Raw genomic sequence first — 21,425 nt, 5'->3', positions numbered from 1 at the left:
CTGAGGGCGCTGGGAGACACCTCCCTGGTGTGGTCACGAGGGGTAGGGGGACTGTGAGGGGACACGGAGGGCGCAGGGCAGCTTCGGAGGCTCCTTCTCGCTGCTCCCCCTCAGGGCAGCACGGGCGGCCGTTACCAGAGATCGCGCGAGACTACGCTGCGCCCGGCTCCTCAGACCAGCAGGTGCGCTCAGATCTCGCGAGACTTGGCGCCGCTCGGACCCTCACGACCCGAGGAGCCTCCATTCCCCTCACAGCAGCGGAGCCTAGCGATCTCGCGAGACTTCCCGCTGCCCGGCCCCTCAGACTGGCAGGCGCGCTGAGATCTCGCGATATCTCTCATCTCGGGACCCGACGAGCAGCTTCACCCTCGATCACCACCTGTCCCACGAGATCTCGCGAGACGTCGCGCCGCGCAGCTCCTCATGACCCGACGCGCCTCCATCCCCCTCAAATCCCGTGGGCGCACCGAGATCCCGCGAGACTTCCCGGGATGCCGCGAGAGGGGCGGGGCGAGGATATTAAGCCTCTCATGACGTCATTAAAAAGCGCCCCTTTTCTCGAAAGCCTCGCGGGGTCCTTGCTGGCTCTGGCGCTCTTTCAGAGCCGCCCCTACACCGCCTGTAAACCGCTTCAGCGGCGCGGCGGCGGCGCCGAAAATTGCGGGGTACGCGCGGGGCGGGCGCAGGGATCCAGCCGTGTCTTTCCGCGGGGGGCGCGGCGGCGGCGTCCACGTCGGCGCGCGGCTTGGCGGCCGGCGGGGCTGACCGCGGCGGTGCCGGCGATGTCCGCGCGCGGGGCCCGGGCGGCTCCTGCCGGGGCCGCGGCCGCTGTCGGGGCCCGCGGGGTCCCGCTGCCCCCGCGCGCCCGGGAATGAGGCACAGCGGCGGCGGCTGCAGCGCACCTGCGGGGCTGCGCCTGCCCTGAGGCGGCCCCGGCGGTTTCGCCCCTCGCGGGACGATGTCGCAGGATCACGACATGGACCGGACGATCAAGGTGAGCAGCGGCCGCCGGGCCGGGCGGAGACTCCCAGGGACCGTGGGGGTGACGTGCGGAGCTGCCGGGACACATACACGGAGCCTGGTTTGGGACGGGGACTTTGTTTGCTCTGTGGGCGCTCGGGGAGGTTCCCACAAATCACCCCCCCCACAACCAGCCGAACTTTTCACTGTTATTCCGTTTTAGCGAACAAAGGAATTAACGGTCAATTCCTATAAGTTACACGGTTTTCTCATTAACTAGTATTCTGTCTTCTTTTGGTTAATGATTCTCTTATTTCTCATGTGAATTAGTGCCATGCTCAGTCTTTCTCTTGTTTTGGGTCTGGGGGTTTGTTGGGTCGATCAGAATCACCTCTTACCCCCGTGGAGCCGGTTTCAGCCCAGCTGCTGAGTTGGGTTTATTAGTTTCTTCCTTCTCTTGAGGGTTCTGCCCCATGTCCTTGTGATTTGTAAATTCTGCATTCCCAGCGTCCACCATCAGTGAAAATCCTTCTCCCCATACTTTGTTAACCTGCCCCAGGTCTGAGATCAGTGAAACATGTCCAGCCCTAAACCTTAACAAGGCAATTCTACCCACAAGTCATTTGTTTTTCTAACACCTGGACACCACTTAGAGCTTCTGTTTCACTGATTAACTCTTCTTGTTTATTAGGCTTGAAAAGATCAAGCATCAAAGAAAATCCTTAAGAAAACTTTTACACATTCCCCATTTTGCCACAATGAGCAGGACCCTGTTTCACAACCCCCTCTCATTCCCTGTAATTCTCTCTGGGCAAACTGTTGGCTATTCCCTGAGGTGCCACATCCTTCTGTGTGAAAACAAATCTGGTGTGTGGGATGGTTGTGTTTGGAGCAGCTGAACAGATCCAGGGTTCCAGAATTCTTTGCTGTGGAAACTGGGAAATTCCTTTTGGAATAAAGTGACATAAAACAGTATTTTAAAGCGTCTCTGCAGCCTCTTCACCTTGTGCAAAGCATTTGCTGTCCGAAATTCTGTGGTTCAGGACGGGGATCAGAGATTAGGGAAGGAGGCTGGAGGAGCAGAGGAGGTGGAATCACACAGGTCCAAACCTGTGCACCTTGAATTTTTATTGTAAAGATTGTTTTGTTGTCACAATTCCTTATTTCAAACTTTTTCCCATAAATATTCAGTGGAAACTGAGAATCATGGAATTGTTAAGGCTGGAAAAGACCTTTAAATCAGAAGAGCCTGAGCTTTTCCCTGAACAGTCCTGAGGCTTGACCCTCTCAAAGCTCCTTGTTTCAAACCTCTTCCCATCAGTATTCCACGGAAACTGAGAATTATGGAATCATTAAGGTTGGAAAAGACATGTAAGTCAGAAGTGCCTGAGCATCCAGCTGTAAGAACTCTGGGAATGCTGCTTTTCCAGGCCTTTGGCATCCCAGCCTGCTGACTCTGCTGCTCCAAGTGTTGTTTTAGGAGCCCAGAGCTGCTGGGAGGGAACTGTGCTGCTGGAGAGAACTCAGACTTTGTTGTAATTGGATGGATTCCATATTAATTTATTCCCTTTTCCCACTGGAAATTAATTTAAGGAGTGATCAGAAGTTCCAAGTTCCTTTGACAGCAGGATCACAAAGGTTTCCTGTGTCCATTAATCCAAACAGAGCCCAGGCCTTTGGGCTTCCCACTTGAAACACTTGGATATTTTCACAGGGCAGTTTGATATTTTTGCTTTTTAAGCATTTCAGGCTGTTTAGAATCACAGAATCCTGGATTATTAAAGTTGGAAAAGCCCCCCAAGATCATGGGGTTCAAACTCTGACAGAAAAGATTCTGAAGATGGTGTTTGGGTGTTATGTTTGGGTGTTATGGGCTCGTGTTGGTTTGTGGCTGCACAGACTCGGGGCTGGATTTGGAGCTGCTGGTTCTGAATTAGGGGATGTAAGTGATTGAAGTTCCCAAGTACTGAATTTTGTGTCATTTGGAAATGGTAAAAAGTGTTTCTTGGTCACTGTGTTATATTCATTTTAACTTCTAAGTTGTAAATTTGCTTTGGAGTGAAGGTTGGAACCCAAATAAAACTGCAACCCCCCCCAAATGTTGCCTTTTTATTTAAAACACAATATGAAAGTTAATTTTTATTAAAAATGGACTTACAGTTGTTGAACTTGTCCTTTAGTTGTTGAAAATTATCAGATCTTATTTTTCCTTCATTTCATTCAGAGATCACAGACTTTCCAGTCCTAATCAGCTTCTCTGGCCCATTTATTCAGGAATAAATGGGGATATTTGGCATTTCCATTTCAGCTCCTTCAAAACTTACACCCCAAGTGTGATGTGTAAAGCTGAGGGGGAACTCCCCAGTCCAGAGAAACCCTTTCCCTGCTCATTAATGCTCTCCTAAAATTAATTTTAATTAATTTATTATATTTAATATATTTAATTAATGCTCTCCTAAAAGCTGGGGTTTCATCCCACCTCTGCTACCTTCAGTTCTCTGTAGCTATCAGGAAAATTAAAGCAGCTTTTCCCTAATATGCTTATAACAAATAAAATTTGAGTTATTTGATTTGATAAGAAGTTTCTTTGTGGTTATCCAAACAACAGATAGATGTGATCCATGTTTCTTCCTTCATTTATAAAACCTCCAGTGAACTTTTTTTTTCCCTTTACACCTTTCACTGGTCATTTATGATTTATGTAACACTCCAGGCTGTGTTAAAAACCAATTTTTCCTTTCATACTTGCCCCTTGCACTCTTTAATCCCTTCAAATCTTGCCTTAAATATCCACTTTCCTCCCTTGTTTTGTTCTCAATCTGTGTGGTTTGAGGTCTGGCTCCAGCCTAGAGTTAATCCAAGATTATTGTAGCAGAGACCACCAATCCCAGGTGAGGGATTGGCCTTTTCCAACAACTTAAAATCATTATAGAACCAAGATCATCAAGTCCAACCTTTAGCCTTAGTTGAGAGCGGGAGTGTCCTCAGTTTTCTGGGATAAAATGCTCCCTTTGAATTATTAGCAGAAAAGTCTGATCAGAATAAAGTTCCTTTACAAGCAGTGGCCTCTTCCCTTAAATTTCAGTGTATTTGGGAATATTTTCCCTGCCTCCTTAAGCTTCCCCAGCACTGATGATTGTACCAGCCCCTTTCTTGTGATTTATCCCAAAGCTTGGCTTTGGAAAGATGATCCTGGGGTGTAATAAAAGGACAAAGGCACAGCACAGGGCAGCAGCTTTAATCCAAATTAATCAAAAAGCCACCCTGTGCTTGATTTCCATCCTGCCCTGGGACATGTTTAAGCCTGAGAGCTCCCAAGCTGTGTCCTAACAAAACCAAGCCCTGTTGAGATGGATTAGGACAAAAGGATTATAAACATGAGGCTGGTTCATTATCAGACAGGCTAAAACCAGTCAGACAAGGTTTAATTTGCAATGTAATGACTCCAAAAGTTTGAAAACCTTATTTTTTTTTATGTACTCTATGACCCAAAAATACATGTTAATGCTGAGATTGGGCCCTTCAGCTGGGATTGATCATGTACAGGTGGATTTAAATCAAGGGGAGATGCCCTTGTTACACCTTGTGTACTAAAGACTGTTCTCAGTGTTCCTGGTCCAGAGTGCCAGGATGAGCATTCCCACTGCACAGAAATACTTGCAAACAAATAAATTATCATATGAGCATTTGTATTTATGTTGAATTTTCCACAGCAGGCTCTTTCCTGGTCAGGAATTTTGCAAACCAGGTCTGCTGAGTCTTTTTTTTTGGGGGGGGGGGAAGTGCTGTAGTAATTTTATTTATTTATGTGTTTATTGACTATTTTTTCACTCTTCCTGTTCCTTCTTGGTTAGGAAACCTCCATTTTAGAGGAGTACAACATTAACTGGACTCAGAAGTTGGGAGCTGGGATCAGTGGGCCTGTGAGGTAAGAGAGCACCCCAGGTTTGGGGAGAAGTCAGTGAGTATTTTAAATGCTTTTGACAGAGTGTGATCCATGGAAAACTCCTTATAAACAACAAATATCTGCTCCATGTGGGTCCTGCAAGTGGGGTTTTGTCTTTTATGGGATGTATGTGCAGTAAAACCTCTCTTCACCTCCCTGTCCCATCTCATACCGTGTTCCTGGAATTGGTTGTGGCCACAGAAATTCCTCCTAAAACCCCTCTGTCCTTGAATCCTGGTGTCCCTGCAGTGCAAAGGCTCCTCTGTGCCATCACCACTGTCCCTTTCCTGTTCTTTCCAGTTTTTTCCCTTCATCCTGTGAGGCCAAAGCAGACAATTCCATGGGCATCTCAACCGTGTCCCTCATGGATTTCTAACCCCAGCACGAGCTGGATACTTGCTGCGAAGCAAAACAAATATTCCCTTTTCAACAAGGCCTCTGCCTTCAGGGAATGGGAATTTCTGCTGGAAAACAACTGTTCCTGGGTGCTCCACGGGGTCCTTGTCTTCCACCACCATTTGTCTCCCTGTCCAGCCCACTGGTTTCTCCTCATCCGTTTTGTGTTGCCTCTGATCTCCATTAAAACACCCCCTTTGGGCTTTATTCTGTTAAAATGTGGGCCCTTCCCTCAATTATTCGTGTTAAATTCGAAAAGAGAGAAAAAACAGTTGGTGGCCTGGCCAAAAATGAGGATTTCCATTCAGAAACACTTTATTTATTACAAACTCCACTCTCCACCGGGGATGTTCAGGCTGCCACTGTGTGTTTTGGGTTGTTTTCACCCAAAGTATCTCTTGAGGCTGAATTTTGAGGGAGTTTTGCTTGTCTGCAGTTCCCCCTTGCTCTGAAAGGCTTCTTTTTGCCTTGCTGGAAGTCAAATTTGTTTGAGGTGTTTCTACAGAACTTACTTGGTTGTTGTGGGAGGCTGATAACTGAGGTTTTCAAGCTGGGCCATGGGGAGAGGTGCCCTTATATCCCATCTTAATTCCTGTTCATTCCCACATGGAGAACGATCTCAGATCAATTGCTTGAAGTGTCTCTTTAACATTCTTGCTGACTGAATAATTTTATTGCTGTAATACCAGAGTCTGCATGAAAAAATCCTCTCAAGAACGCTTTGCACTGAAAATCCTCCTTGATCGTCCAAAAGCTAGAAATGAGGTATAGTTCCTGTTTCTACTGCCTGCCTTCTGACACACCACAAAATCTAGTGTTTTAAAATAATGGTTTTTTAAAAAAAGTGCTTAAAAATGTTAAAACAAAATGTAAAAAAAAAAAAGAAGTTTTAAAACCCTCCTCGCAAAACTTGCATTTGCTGTGCAAGAATTCCTTGGGGTTGATCCTCAAGCTTTGGGGTTGATCCTCAAGCCTTGCTGTGCTCAGTTCCCATGGGATGAGGTGGTGGGGGAAAAGAGGGTCCAACTGTGTAGGAATTGCTGTACAGATATTTATTTAGAATTTGCTGAACTACATTTTAGAGCTGTTCCTCTCCCTGTGTCCTGTGTGACGTAACACGACCGGTTTAGAGGGAATTTTGTTTCCATACATCTCACTCTTGGATGTCACAGCTCTCAGGATTGCCAGGAATGCTTCAAGTTACACTGGAAATGGATTTATCTGTGTGCCAGGAACTAAAATCAGCTCCTGGTGCTGGTTGTGACTTACTGAGGCTGCTGAGAACGTGCCAAGGTGCCAAACTGTCAGGCTGTGAAATGCTGGGCACTCCTTCCAGCTGTTAGGAATTTGGAGAAGGATTAATTATCCCTGAGGTTTAGGCAGCTTGCATTGCTTGTTACTTAAATTCACTGTCAAAATTCCCAGGGAAAAAATAGTCTGTGTTCAAAAAGCATCACTGGTTTGATTGAGCAGCCCAGGAAGCTTTAAACTTAAATTCCCTAAGTCCCTGTTTCAGAGTGCTGGGACAGGAGATGGGGTTTCACACATGGAGTGCATAAAAGAAGCCAGATTAGGGAATTTTTGGTTTCAGTAATTAATTTTCACTTTCAGTCCTATCTCTGTTGCTACTTTAAAACAAGCTCTGCCTTTAAGTTTATTTTAGAAACTTGAAGAAATAAAAAAAAAAAGAGCTTTTTCTGGAACTTTGAGGATGATTCCGTGGCTTGTAGCAAATAGATTGACAATATCTGATATTTTTATCATAGTCTGAGTTAGTGGAATGGCTGCTGGTCACTCATATCAACACTTACTTCTTAATTCTTGGATAATTTGAAGCTGTGAGTGGTGCTGAGCAGAGCTGGGCTGTGGTTTGCAGGGGAAAGGGGGATCAGAAGTGCCTGTCCCTGTGTGCAGTAACACCCCTCCCTTCTCTTCAAGGTACGTCTGCACATGATGTGTGCAACACATCCCAATATTGTTCAAATTATTGAAGTTTATGCTAACAGTGTGCAGTTCCCACATGAGTCCAGCCCAAGGTAAGATTACATAGGGGGGGTCATTCCCACAGCTTTCCATGTTTAGCCCAAGGTATAGTGCAGTTTGCTTTTTTTGTTTGTTTGTTTTTAATCACAAAATTATTATTTATAGGGGGTCCCAGATGTCATATTTAATACCATATTTATCCTTCAGAGCAAGCAACACTTGCTTTTTCCCCTGGCAATGTATATTTAAATTAATTTGCATCCTTTCCTACCTGTTTGAGTACATCTCCGTTTCTTAGGTTTTTCATTGATTCAGTCTGTGATATCTGTGCTGTGTGAGAGAAAGAATTGTTTCTAAAAATACTAAATTCAGCCCTGAAAACTCTTAATATGAACACAGAAAAAGAGAAAAACATGAAGCAGACTGATTTTTTTTTTTCCTGCATTAATCACTTGGGATAAAAATATTGTCTTCTAATTGGATATTAGTTGAGAAAAAGCATCAGAGCTGGGAGAATTAAAGAGCTGAGACCTGTCCTAGTCTCTGATGTGTCTGATTTTGCTGTATGAGGATAACTAGGAGTTAATTCCTTGAGGACCTGCTAGTCCTGATCTCCCTATATTCCTTCCTAATTATGGCAGTAAAGCTGTAAATTAAAATCCTGGGGTTCAGTAGAGCATCCACACCCAAAAGCATCTGTTCTTTGGGGGCAGAGTTATCCTGGATGTGTCCATGTGCCTTCCAGGGCCAAACTGGGTGGAGCCACCTGGATCTGGATGCGTCCATGTGGACGTTGTTTCTTCAGGAGGAGCAAAGTGGAGATTCCTGGCTGAGTCAGGTTGTGCTGGGAGCCAGAAAATCCTGCAGTTTATACAGTTAAAACTGAAAGAACAAAAACCAAAAGTACCAAAAGAACCAGAAGTACCAAAAGTACCAAAAGTAGAAGAATTAAAACTAGGAAACCAAACTTAGGGAACCAAAGCAGCTCCAACCACTGTAGGAGAAACAAGTGTCTTGGCCTGTCAGTAAATGTAAAATATGCACTGTTAGTTTAGAAATTCTGTTCTATTTTTTTTTTATTTAATGATTTTTAATGTAACAAAATGAAATGCTTTTGAACAGGGCTCGGCTCCTAATTGTAATGGAGATGATGGAAGGGGGAGAGCTCTTTCACAGAATCAGCCAGCACCGGCACTTTACTGAGAAGCAAGCAAGCCAAGTAACAAAGCAGGCAAGTCACTCCCCTGTCTGAGCAAATCCACAAGTGATAATGGCTAAATATTAACAATTCCTTGGGCTGGGAGGGGTGGAAAAAAAGGCCTAAAGAAAATAATCCTGTCTTCTGATCCGATGATCATTTGCCTGCTTTGTTATAACCTGACAATGCCGAAGTTTGGTAGAAAATAATAAAGAGTTTGAAGTTGTGGGCTTGTTCTTTGGGTCTGCTGTCTTTAACAGTGGTTTTCCTCACCTGGTCTACAGAACACTTCAAAGAGAACTTTTTTTTCTCCTGCTGTGTCCTCTCTGTTGTCCTAAAAATGTTGCCTCCAGCAGCCCCCAGGCTCTCGTGGATCCAGTTTGATTCCAGTTGGGAATGTGTCCCAAACTTCTCTCCTCTTTTGGGCCCATGTGTCCTGGGCCAGTGGATTCCAGGCTGGGCTTTGTGCTTGGTTTTATGGAAGTCCTGCCCTTCATGGAAGATAACAAGGAATGTGCCACTTTAGTGCCTGTTTTCTGTGCTGTTTGTTCTGGTGTTGTTTTCCCTTCACTGTTTCTCTGCACAGCTCACTCTTGAATGCTGTATTTTAAATATATTTGCAGTTTACATACATGAAAGAGTTTTAAACACTCCATGGTGGTTTCTACAAGAGGTTTTGGTGTCCATCAGGCTCTTTGTTCTGAGCATCTGGTGTGACTCCATGAAATTCAGGGATCCCCAGGGTCAGTTCCCCTCAAATGGGGAGATAATATTTGGTACTGAGGCAAAAAAGAGGCCCAAATAATTCCATCTTACTTTTCTCTTTTGTGCTTTGACTTGTTTCTAATGAAGTGCTAATTGTTGCTGTTGCCTCTTTGGTTTCATCCAGCAAAAATTAGGTGGAAGCACAGAATTATTCCTGACAGTTTTTCATGTGCTTTGGGCTGTTTGATTCTGACACGTTGGGAAAATCTTGTAACACTTCACCAAAAATCAAAATTTTGAATTAAATTCTTACTCTGTGTGTGCACTTGGGGTATTCATGTCCCAAGTAACTCTTGGCTTTAATGTTTATAGAAATGAAGTTTGAAATGTTAAAATCTTATTGTTTCATATAGTGATTTATCCTGAACTGTGACTCTTGATTCCTTGTAGCCTGTAATAGCTAGAATGTGTCACAGAGCTGCCTCTTTTTCTCTGGGAATGTGTTTCTGTTTGGTTCTGAGCTAAATTAACACCAAAGTTCTCATGTGACAGTAATTGGCACTTTTCTAAGGCATCAACACTTCCCTCAGCGTGCTGGGTTTGGGTGGGATCCTGCAGAACCCAACAGAAATATTTCCAAATAAGGGCTGTGTGGCTTTGCCTTCCTTCAGCCTCAGTAAAGCTGTTTAAATATTTATGCTTGGGTTTTCTTTGAATGAATTGCACTTGGAAATGTCCATTCCCTGGAGTTTTCCTGGGTTTCCAAACCACAGCAAGGTGAGAAACTGCCTTTGAAAGGATCGTGGAGTGCATTTCTGTGTGATGGCCCATGTAATGAGGGAAGTGCAGGCAGTGCCATCAAAAATTAAAGAATAAAACTGCCTGAATGTTGGATCTCAATCAGTAACAGGTGCAATAAAACATTCACAGAAATACTGAAGCTGTTGGGAGTTAAGCAGGGTGTGGTTGCTGGGCAGGGGCACCTCGGAGGGCTGGCACAGCACAGGGAAGGGCACTGTCAGGTCTGTTCCATTTTGGGTGGTCATTAATGCCTTGATTGAGTCAAATGAGATGGTTGGGCAGCCCAGTCCAGCTTGGCTTTTGTTTTCTGTTTGCTTTGAGTGAAACACAAACTGAATCCTTGGTGGGATGAATGTCCCACCCATCACTTCACTACCCTTATTGCAGGGTCAGGCCTGTCTGAACTCAGCCTTGCAGCCAAGTGCAGTGAGAATGTTTGGGGTCTGACATACATAGGAAATGTCCTTTTTCTAAAGCTAAAATAACGTCCAGGCTGAAGCAGGAGTTCTGTAACTGTAGCTCATTTATTGTGCCCTTTTCCAGATAGCTTTGGCTTTGCAGCATTGCCACTCACTAAACATTGCACACAGAGACCTCAAGCCTGAGAATCTCCTCTTCAAGGATAACTCTCTGGTAAGATGAATACTAGAATTCTTTTTTTTTTTTTTACTGCTGAATTCTGTAAAATGGTGATTTTCAGAATAGTTGTAAAATTACATTAATCACCTTTATTGACTTTGTGCTTGTACATTCTCTGATCTCCTTGGAGCACAGTCTGTTAAATATGAGGCAGGTTCTGCAGCTCTACACAAATCCAGCTTTGCTGAGGAGAAGATCATTCTGTCACATAATCAGGATGTTCTGACAAGCATTAGAGGGGCTTTGATAGATCCAAACACTTCCTTGTTTCTTTTTCCTGCTCATAACCACCCTGGACATGCAGTGACCCCTCTACAACGTGTTTATTGCTTTCCCAGTCTCAGAGGGGGCTGTTCCTGACCCAGAGCACTCAGGAAAGCAAAAATGCTTGTTTGAAAGATCAGGTTTTGTCCTTTTAGCTTGGGGGAATGTGAGTGTGTGAATACAGATGAGGAGTACGTGTGGCAAAGGTGAGATGAGAACAAGGCAAGACTTATGTGTTAGAAAAGCTGATATAATGAGATTTATGTAATGAAGCCTCTTCTCCTTATTTCAGGATGCTCCTGTTAAACTGTGTGACTTTGGATTTGCCAAAGTAGACCAAGGTGACTTGATGACACCACAGTTCACTCCGTATTACGTAGCACCTCAGGTAACAAAAATCACAATTCTGGGCTAAAAGGGAATAATTTCTTGCCTGTGTCTCCAGAACTACAGCATTCTAAAAGCCTTTGCTGTCCTGTTCAGGGCTTCTGGGGGCAGGAATCTTGAATAATTGGAGATTAGCCACCTTTGGAGCTGGAGTGTCACAGTGATGTGTTGATAAGAGCAGGGGATAGTGAGGCAGATTTCCCAGACTGTTCTTAGCACTGATTTTGTCCACTGACCTTTAACTGCATTAAAGCAGGTGTTTTGGAGAAGTTCCTGCTTTCCCATCCTCCTTCCAGCTCAGACTCATTCAGTATTACATTAAAAAGGACTGTGCTGGAACAAAAAGGCTCTGAAAAGGCTCAAAAATAGCAGTGGTTATCTGAGCACCTTGGCTTGGCCCCTTGTCATTAAGGCACAATCTATAATTACAGACAGGCTGCTCTTTGTAGTGCTACTTTCTTCTGTCCTTTGTGTTGGAATCCTGAAGAAAATGAAAAGAAAACTGCAGATGGATCTTTAATTGAAGTGCTGGGCACGTCAGAGCCTTTAATCATTGGGAAGAGCAACTCGGAGATCAGACCCTGAAAGTGCCTCCTCAGCTGGAGCCTCCCGGGCCTTCTGGAAACCCAAACCCTCAGATTTGGTCAGCAAGGGACAGATTTGGTGTCATTTGTTCCTGGGAGAGGCAAAAAGGGACATCTCTGGAGCTCAGGTTACCCTCCAGACACACTCTGGGTTCTAATTCCAAGCCTGGAGGTGTTGGAAGTTGGGAGCAGTTGCTTTAATTCAGGCAAAACTGATAAATTTCATTCAAAGCAGCAAAATATTTTAGCTGAATGTAGAAAGTCCCAGTCTTTTTTAGGAACAAAATTTTGAGTTTGAAAAAGCCTTCAGTAGCTGGAATAAGTTTACAGAATGGAAAAACATGAAAAATCTTTGTGCCTATAGATGAGATGTATTTTGCTTTGTTTTCTTTTTTTTTCCTCTCATGGCAACAGGTATTGGAGGCACAGAGAAGACATCAGAAAGAAAAATCTGGTATTATCCCCACCTCTCCAACACCCTACACTTACAACAAGGTGAGTGGGAAACAGTACTTTAAACAGTGTTTGTAAAGTGCCTTCCCCACCAACCCTGTAGGCACAATGTAGAAATCTGTAGGCACAATTTAACACCCAAGGCAATAAAGTTTATTGCCCTAAAATGACACCCTTACAGCAGCAATAAATTTGCTCTGATCTGTGACAGGAATGCATCTAAAAAGCCAAATATCTCACACTGAGTACAAGCAGGATCTAGAGAAACCAGCAGGGAAGTGTCATGTTGCTGGTTATTTTGTGTTCCTTTGGCTTTTCTGATGGAGTGACCAGGTTTGCAGTGGGATTTCTCCTTGAACAGAAGGTTCAGACCAGGCTTCACTCAGTTGAAGTGGCAAATGAGGAGATAATTATCTCTGCAGGCTCTGTCTGGGTTTGGAAGTGACACACTGACAGTGCTGCTGCCTCTTGGTTCTTTCTGATGGAGGGAATAATGAAATGCACACTTAGCCCAACCCTAATTAGTGATCCTCTAATTAAAGGAGAAACACACAAACACTGTTAAGGAGCACTAAATATGAAAAGATTTTGGAGGGAGCAGAATGATTCTGCTGGAGTGAGACCATGGGGGAGGTTCTTTCATCCCTACAAGAAGCTGTTCACAGGGATCCTCTTTCCATGCTGTCACCCAGAGCTTCTGGATGTGCAGATGTTTTGCCCAGTCTGTTTCTGGGAACTTCTAGAAAATGCCCAGTATTTTGTGCTGTAGCCCTGGGCAGTACCAGCTGCTGCTGGACCCTTGGCAAAGTGTCCTGAAGGGTTGTATTCCTTTTTGGGCATTCCAAACCCTTTTCCTTCATATTCTCATCACTGTCTCCTGCTTGCCGAGCAGTGTTTGAACCACTGAGTGTTCTTGGAGTGTCAACTCTAATTAAAATTAGCTGATTTCTGATGCCAGTGCTAAGGATCTACCTGAGTTCCAGCTGTTTAACCCACCATGTGCTAGAGCAGGTAGTTTGATATGTGGTATTAGGGTTTGGCAGCCTCCTATAGAGAGCTAAAGCAAAGATTAACTACTCTGCAGTGCTTTCCTGACCACAAATCCACCTTCTCCAGGGTTCTGATTACCCCTTCTCCACCCTGGAGAAGCAGGGGGGGGTTGAAGGCAGACACTTGTTCTGCAGTAGCTCCCCCAGTGCTGCAGAGCTGACCCGGAGTGGTGCTGTCCTTGCTTGCAGAGCTGTGACCTCTGGTCCCTGGGTGTCATCATCTACGTGATGCTGTGTGGGTACCCCCCCTTCTACTCCAAACACCACAGCAGGACCATCCCAAAGGACATGAGGAAGAAGATCATGACAGGAAGCTTTGAATTCCCAGAGGAGGAGTGGAGTCAGATCTCCGAGATGGCCAAGGACATTGTGCGGAAGTGAGTCCGGGGAGGGAAGTGTTTTATTGCTCTTTTTGGTATTAAAAGGTTGAAAAGTCCCTTGAAAATCTGTTTTCCCAAAGGGATTGTTCTTCTACCTTGTCTGCAGCTCATACAGCTGACAGATCTTCTGTCATATTCAGCATAAAGTCTGGTAAATATTTTTCGTCCCTTCTTTTTTTCCATCCCCAACTGTTTGATTTTGATGTTTCTGAATTTCTTAAGAGTGAACTGTGAGTTTAGTCTTTAAGGGCAGCAGATGCACCAAAGGATTCAGAACAACACACACAACTGGCTGCCACATCAGGTGCTCTACAGCCTTGGATCCTGTACAGTAATGTTTAAATTCCTGCTAAAATCAGGTGGTTTAATAAGATCTGGTAGATCTCTCCCTTAAAACCAAGTACACATCATATTCAGCGTGAAAGGAGAGAAGAGAGGCAGGGAAAGGCAGGGTAAGATCTGTCCTGAAGGTATCAGGCTCTGGGATGAGGGTTTGCATTGAAGTTTTATTCCAAATGCTCATGGAAGCTGTTTTTTGCATGCCCTGCACATCTCTCAGCTGGGAGAGTTTCCCAGACAGGGGCTGTTTGAAAGCCAGAACATGGCACTGATTGGGGCTTATTCTCTAAAGAGTGAGAGGGACTTACTGCCTTTGTATGACCAGAGGAACTGAAAGAATAAAAACAACATAAATAGGAAAAAAATCAGTTGGGGAAGTAATTTTAAAGTGTTACTGGCTCCTCAAAGATACTGTAAAATCTCCAAGGACTTCATATTGCTGGGACCTTTGGAGCAGTGCAGGAGAACCCACAACCTTTCACCACAAAAACTGCAGGGAAACTTTGCTTTATATGAAAGGTTTAAAGGTTTTAAAAGCAAAAAATTTTATTGTCTTTTAAAATGACCATAAACTCAGCTCACAGAACATTGTCACGTGGATTCAGTTCACTTATTTATCCCACTGATGTTATCAGGACTCCTTTCCCTGCCTGTCTTTTCCAGCCAGGGAGTCTGAAGTTGAGCTTATGGTGCAGGGATACATTTAGAATTAATATAATTCTGGCTTAGTTTACATTTGATGGGTGTAGGCAGCTCTTCCTATGGAGTCTGGCTTTTGGGGCTCATATTTGGCATTCAGGAAGCTGCTGCCTCTCAAGTGTGTCGAGCTCATTTCTCACCTCAAGCTTTGGGAGCTGGAGGTCAGGACTTGGAAAACCCATGGAAAATGAATGCCTGGGCCTTGTATCAAAACTGAACTTACAACCTGTTGGCAGCAAGTGAGATTTCTGAGCTACCCCAGGGTCCTGCTGACATTTTGCACAAGTTATTTCCACTTCCTTGGTACATTAAACAACGTTTGCAGCCAGGAACTGATTTAGGGAATTGTCTAAGGAATGTGACAACCTCCTGGAGTCCTCCTGGTTCTAATTCAGACTCTTGGGAGAACTTGTCAGCACTCTGGGGGGAATTTGGCTTTTTTATGGAGCAGTTCATCATGAGAACATGAGCTTATCTGCAAAACCTCTTTCCAGGGTTTCATTCTAGTAGCATTTATTCCATGGATTTTTTAGCAATAAAGAATAAAGTTCCTTCTTATTTTGAGGAACTGGAGCCTGTCAAAGTGTCCATTCCTTGAGGGTTTTGCAGGGGAAGAAAAGCTAAGGAGTTGCAGGTGGAAACAGTTAATTCAGTGAAGTTTCCATGCCCAAAATCCTTGGAATGAGTGTGGCCTGTTACGGGGATGAGCTCTAGAAGAGCATTTCCGGGGACTGTTGGTCTGGATCATTTCCAGCTTGTCTGGGAGATAATTTCCAATCTGAGAACACACAGATATTCCTTAAATGGCCCCTCAGCACCTTTCCTTTACCCTGAATCCCTGAATGTACCTGGATGAGCTTGTTAAATAAATCCACAGCAAGGCTCAGAGAACCTGGGACAAAGTCAGGCTGCTTTTGGGGCAGTTTGAGCTGTTGTGGAGTTCCTTTTTGACCCCTGTGATGCTCAGAGATTGTTCAGTGCTCTGCAAATCAACAATCAACAAACCCCACTTGATGGATTATTTTTCCTTTCCCAGGCTGCTGAAGGTCAAACCTGAGGAGAGACTGACCATCGAGGGTGTGTTGGACCATCCCTGGCTCAACTCCACAGAGGCTCTGGACAACATCCTGCCCTCTGCCCAGCTGATGATGGACAAGGTCTGAATTCATAGAAACAGGAATGTTGCACAGGAGCAGGACAGCTCTCGGGTGGTTGGGGTGTTTTGTTTAGGAGAGCCTGAGATCTCTGTAAGAAAATGGAAAGAGGGAGAAAATGGAAATAAAATATGAAATTTGGGCTTGGGGGAGGTGCTCCAGGATTGATGTTAAGAGCAACCATGTGCTGAGGAGGAGAGAGCAGAGCATGGTAGTGAAATAGGACTCTTTTCTTCTTTTTCCCCCATTTTATACCCCTACTGTGACCTCAGTCCTTGTTTCCTTTCAACTCTGCTCAAAGAGGAGTTCACTCAACACTCAGATGTGGTGAACATGAGCAGTAGAGATGATCCTTTGTCCTGTTTCCCCCTATGAAGTTGGGATATATTATCCCACAGTCAATGACCGTAGTTCTCATCATGTCTTGCTTCAGGCAAACCTGATTTTTGTTCCATATCTCCAAAACAAACAGGATTTTGGTGCTTCTTTTTCCCCATGCATGGCTAACATTGTCCACATACTGTTCCTTAATTCACAGAGGATCTAAAGTGCAACTCTTCTCCTTCCAGGCCATGGTTGCAGGGATCCAACAGGCTCATGCAGAACAACTTGCAAACATGAGGATCCAAGACCTCAAAGTGAGCCTGAAACCCCTTCACTCCGTGAACAACCCGATCCTGCGCAAACGGAAACTGCTGGGGTAACTAAAGCTTCCAGGGACACAGAGGGGCAGCTGGGAGGCTGGAACAGGGCTTTGGGAACGTCCCAGGCTCAGTTCTGAGGTGGTTGAACTCTTGGTGTAGTTGGAGTCACTGGGACAGTGTGGTTTGGCTTCTGAGGTGTTCTGGTGAGGGCGGGAGGAGCTGGGTCCTGTATCTGTGTTAGAACAGATCCCTTACGAGGAGATGGGTCACGTGCAAGAGAAGGCAAACTGGGAGAAAGAATTCCAAGATTTTTTTATGATCCTGACACTTACTTACTGAAAAAGTCAGGTAATTTCTCTTTGTTCAAGTTAATCTGAAAAGAAGGATAATGCATTTTAGGACTTCCTTGAACTAATTTAAAGGAATATTTCTTTTTGAAATGGTCTCATAATAAAGGACAATAATTATAATTAATGCCAAGTCTGTCTCCCAGCTCTCCAGGGAGTGAAGGGGGGTGTTTTACTGGTGCAGTTATGCAATGAGTAATGAACTTGAGCTGTGAGCAAACTCTTAATTATTTCCTCCTTGTTCTTCCCCAGCACCAAGCCAAAGGATGGGGTTTATATCCATGACCCTGAGAACGGAAGCAACGATTCCAACGTGGCTCTGGAGAAGCTGAGAGATGTGATTGCCCAGTGCATTCTCCCCCAGGCTGGTAAAGGTTGCCACTTTTAAGAAAGTTGCCATTTCTAAACATGCAAGACACTGACTTTGGGTCAGTCTGTGTCAGTGGGGAGGGAGGAAAAACAAAACTCCTGCTGCCCTGGGCACTCTGTGGGCTGGGATTTGTGTGGTATCAATGTGAGCAGGGACATGCAGAGCTGGGAAAAGAACTTTGAGCCAGGAGTGGCTGCTCTGAACCCATTTCCTGGTGTGTGTGGAGAGAGGAGGAACAACTGCATGTGCTGTTGGCTGGAGCCCTGAGTGAGGCACGAGGCCAAACCTCCTGGTTCTCTTTGTGCTCCCAAACAGGAGAGAATGAGGATGAGAAGCTGAATGAGGTGATGCAGGAGGCCTGGAAGTACAACCGGGAGTGCAAGTTGCTGCGGGACACTCTGCAGAGCTTCAGCTGGAACGGTGAGGAGCTGCTTCCTTCCACAGGGAAGGGGGAAAACTGAATGGGAATAACCCCAAATCTACTGAAGTGGTGCTGGTTTAGGTTTCACAGTGATTCAGGCCTCCTGCCAGAATGGGTGTGCTCAAAATGAGGGGCAAAGTTCTGCTTTAAAAATCTCTGTTTGAGGTTCAGGGTTGAGTTTTCAGAGGCACCAAGTGGTGTAGGAACAGAGCAGCACAAATGGATTGTGATGGAAAAGGGGGAATGGTTTTGAACTGCCAGAGGGCAGGGTTAGGTGGGAGATTGGGAAGGAATCCTTCCCTGTGAGAGTGGTGAGCCCTGGCACAGGTTGCCCAGAGAAGCTGTGGCTGCCCCTGGATCCCTGGAAGTGCCCAAGGCCAGGTTGGACAGGGCTTGGAGCAACCTGGGCTAGTGGAAGGTGTCCCTGCCCATGACAGGGGTTGAACTGGATGGGCTCTAAGATACCTTCCAACCCAAACCATTCCATGATTCTCTGATCCCTTTAGGAACCTCTTCAGCTGGTTTCCTCCCAGCTGTTCATTCCCTCTTTCTGCTGGAGGCCACTGCCCTCACCCCTGTGAGCACAACATCTCCTCAGCTTGGCTTGGGTGGGAGAACCAGGACAGTCACCTTGGGAGTGCTCAGATGGCTCCTGGACAAAACAGGGTGGCACAGGGGTCAGCCCCAGGAGCAGAGGGGACCAGGGCTATCATCCAGGCTCACAGGGCTTGGTTGTGCTTCTCCTCTCATTCTGTTTTGCTTGGTTGGGTTTAATTTAGGTCTTTAAGTGCTCAATTTTCCAACAGAACTAGACATTGTAACTCATTTTGGTTCTCTTGCCCTAAGTTTGTGTGAACCATTGTTTAACTCCAGCCAGGATTTCTTCCCTTCTTTGTTCCCAGCACCTGACTCCCTGTTCTTTCCCTTCCAGGCAGAGGATTCACAGACAAAGTGGATCGACTAAAACTGGCAGAAATAGTCAAACAAGTCATCGAAGAGCAAACAAACTCCCACGACTCTCAATAGCTGGAGCTTCTTAATCTTATTTTTTTTACCATTTAAGATTTATTCTTTAACTGTAAAAAGTATTTTTATGTAAATTAATAAATCATAATTATTTCATTAAATTTCCATACTGCTTGAAAATGCTGTATAGTTGTAGATACAAAAAAAAAAATCATTGGTACTGTAATATTTTTTTAAAACTCAGTTCCTTGAGGTCTCTGCGATCACTTATGTACTGTTAATCATGAGGGCCCCAAAAGGGGTGGATTATATTGCTAAAGACCATTCTTTCTCTTAATAACCAGTTGCAGGAGCTGCTTCCATCTGCCCCATCCAGCACTGCAGTGACTGTGTATGAGAACAAGAGCCACAGTTTAACCCCTTGCTCAGTGAGTACTTGAAGCAAGTGCTGTGAAACACAAATTCATAGCTGCTCTTGGCACCTAAATTCTGATTCTTTAAGTAGAGGCAACTAAATTAAATAACCTTCAATGTGGCTCAGTGCCCTGAGAGCCCCCTTGGCCTTGCCCAGGGCATCTGAGTCCATGTGCTTGCTGGAATTTTCAGTTCTGAGCAGTAACTCTCCTCTTTTTGTCTCCTTCCCATCTTCCCCAGACTTTCTTCAAACCTCACCCTTCTCTCTTTCTCCCTCTTCTTCTTCCTCAGACCTTTTGTAAGGCTGAATTCAGCATAAAACTCTTCTTTTTCTCACCTCCTCCAACAGCAGAACAGAAGAATGTTCAAGTTCTTATTACGAGTTGTTTTTATTTTCATGGTGGGATCTTCTATGGACAAAACTCAGCATTGGGTTTATTCCTTCAGCCCCCAGTTGTGTGTGATCCAACCCTGTATTCCCATTCTTTCCTTTCTAGGAGATCCAACTCTTGGTTTTAGACTCTTCCTCTTGTTTGAGGGATTATCCTGGTCGGGGTCCCAGTGCTGCTGTGGGATCCCCCAGAGATCCATGTCCTGTGTCCCCTCCAGAGCCCAAATTCCCATTTCTCTGATGCCTTTGAGCTCCTTTTTGGGGGAGCCACAACTCCAGGGCTGCTCCTTCCCACAGCTCCCTTTGCTGCCTCCCCAGGGCAGGTTCTTACACCAGTCTGGAACATTGGCTCCAAAAGCTGCTTTTTTTAACCTTAATGAAGCAAACAAATGGACAGAATCTGTACATATTTCTAGTTTTCTACCTTTGGCTGCTTTTCTTTCTTTTGGGACTGGGTGGAGGCTTTTTATAGAGATATTTTGGTACCAAACCTGTGCAGACACTGAGTGAGTTTGGTCTGTACTGAAGTGCCAATTCAGGGCTACAAGTAACGACTTTGAACATCGTATTTCAGAGCTCCTCACTTTTGGGTTTACATTGACAAACCTGAGCCATGAACCCCCCAATTCTCTCTTAGGGCAGTTCTTTGTTGTCTCTTTTCTACATCAAACTCCCTTTAGTTGATGGCAAAGCAGTGTCTGACTCTTTCTATACAGTTTTGTAAAGGGTGATTTAGTTTTTCTACATGAAGGAAATGCTTCATGTCCCCTTCTCTGTCAGCACCTTGTCAGCTTTCCTTTAATCCTGATTTCATTTTCCAATGCCTGATTTATTGCAGAGGAAGAACAGTCCCTATTCCACCATCACTTTGATGGGAGCAGGGAGTGTTTGTGTGAGCCAGAATTGTACCTCTGACACTACATGGGATATTTGTGCACTGACCTGTCCATGAAAACTGAAGAGAATTAGCAAGAAACAAGAATATTTGTCATTTCTTGGTTGTATCAGCAACTTTGCAGGGCCTGTGATGTGCACTTCTGTCCTTGCTCTCATTCTAGGTCATGTCAGCATCCACACAAGTCTGAAAATGTAAGATGGTTTCACTTTTAACTTGAAATCCATGTTTTTGGGGGGAAATTGAGAGTTTTAAGTGTGGCAAATAGAGATAGAAACAAGAAATCACCTGTGTTTGAACAGGAGTGCAAAAACTTCCCTCCAAAGGCACTTTGTGATTCTGCCCTCCAAGGAGGAAAATACTCAGGCAGTTTTTTGGGAGACAGAAGTTGGCAGGAAGATGAATCAGATTGGAGCTACTCCCAGGGTGAGCACTGGAATTTTGTCACAAAGAACTGCTTTTTATGGATTTACTCTAAATTTTATTGTCTGGTATAAGTAAGAATGGCCTGATCTGAAGCAGAGGGAGGAGGGACAGATTAGGAAAACACAATTTGAAGCTTCAAGGTCAAATGGTTTTATTTCTATGAGAAAATTGATTTTTTTTGTCTCTTTGAAAAGTTAAGTTTTACATTTCAAAGTTAAATACACTTTAATGGATTTATTTTCATATTTTAAAGTAGCATTTGACTTTCTCCTTCCTGTGTTTTATTTTATTTTTCAATTGATACAAATGCAGGACATCTTGTCTTGATTCTGTAAGGTTTTATTTGATAATAAATCTACTGATCCTTTATGGCAGACTGTGAATATTGTAAATATCTGGAGCTGGAAGGGTTGTATGGGATCAAAGAAGACTTTGTACAAACACTAAAAATGTGGGAAAGCTTTGTAGGTTGTTTGTTTTTGGTTTGGGTTTTTTTTTTTAGAATTTTATTTAAGTGAAGAAAAATCTCTGAAATCATTTGACCTTTTCAAAATTTGATGTATATCTGACTTCTCCTGTGATTGATTATTTTATGCTTTTATATCTGTATTAAA

At 44.4% G+C, this 21,425-nt stretch overlaps 1 protein-coding gene across 3 annotated transcripts; it reads left to right on the top strand.

Moving 5' to 3' along the window:
- The first annotated feature begins 816 nt into the window (after positions 1 to 816).
- On the top strand, positions 817 to 18,846 carry MAPKAPK5 (MAPK activated protein kinase 5). 3 transcript variants are annotated; one of them, XM_051785730.1, is made up of 14 exons: positions 817 to 994; positions 4,815 to 4,888; positions 5,992 to 6,067; positions 7,241 to 7,338; positions 8,408 to 8,516; positions 10,533 to 10,622; positions 11,185 to 11,280; positions 12,278 to 12,358; positions 13,555 to 13,742; positions 15,820 to 15,940; positions 16,507 to 16,637; positions 17,181 to 17,302; positions 17,614 to 17,718; positions 18,651 to 18,846. In XM_051785730.1, exons 1-14 carry the CDS (start codon positions 959 to 961, stop codon positions 18,743 to 18,745), a joined length of 1,422 nt encoding a protein of 473 aa, XP_051641690.1. In that variant the 5' UTR covers positions 817 to 958; the 3' UTR covers positions 18,746 to 18,846. The 3 variants fall into 3 exon arrangements, with proteins under 3 accessions (XP_051641690.1, XP_051641691.1, XP_051641693.1); XM_051785731.1 differs by having other exon boundaries at positions 819 to 994; positions 17,181 to 17,296; XM_051785733.1 differs by lacking the exons at positions 817 to 994; positions 4,815 to 4,888; positions 7,241 to 7,338 and having other exon boundaries at positions 6,014 to 6,067.
- Positions 18,847 to 21,425: the final 2,579 nt, after the last annotated feature.

Source organism: Manacus candei, unplaced genomic scaffold (assembly GCF_025592945.1).
Source record: "Manacus candei isolate 608988 ecotype Guabito, Panama unplaced genomic scaffold, ASM2559294v1 h1tg000020l, whole genome shotgun sequence".
Taxonomy (NCBI): domain Eukaryota; kingdom Metazoa; phylum Chordata; class Aves; order Passeriformes; family Pipridae; genus Manacus; species Manacus candei.
The sequence above is the reverse complement of the archived record's forward strand: the minus strand, read 5'-3'. Positions and strand labels throughout refer to the sequence as shown.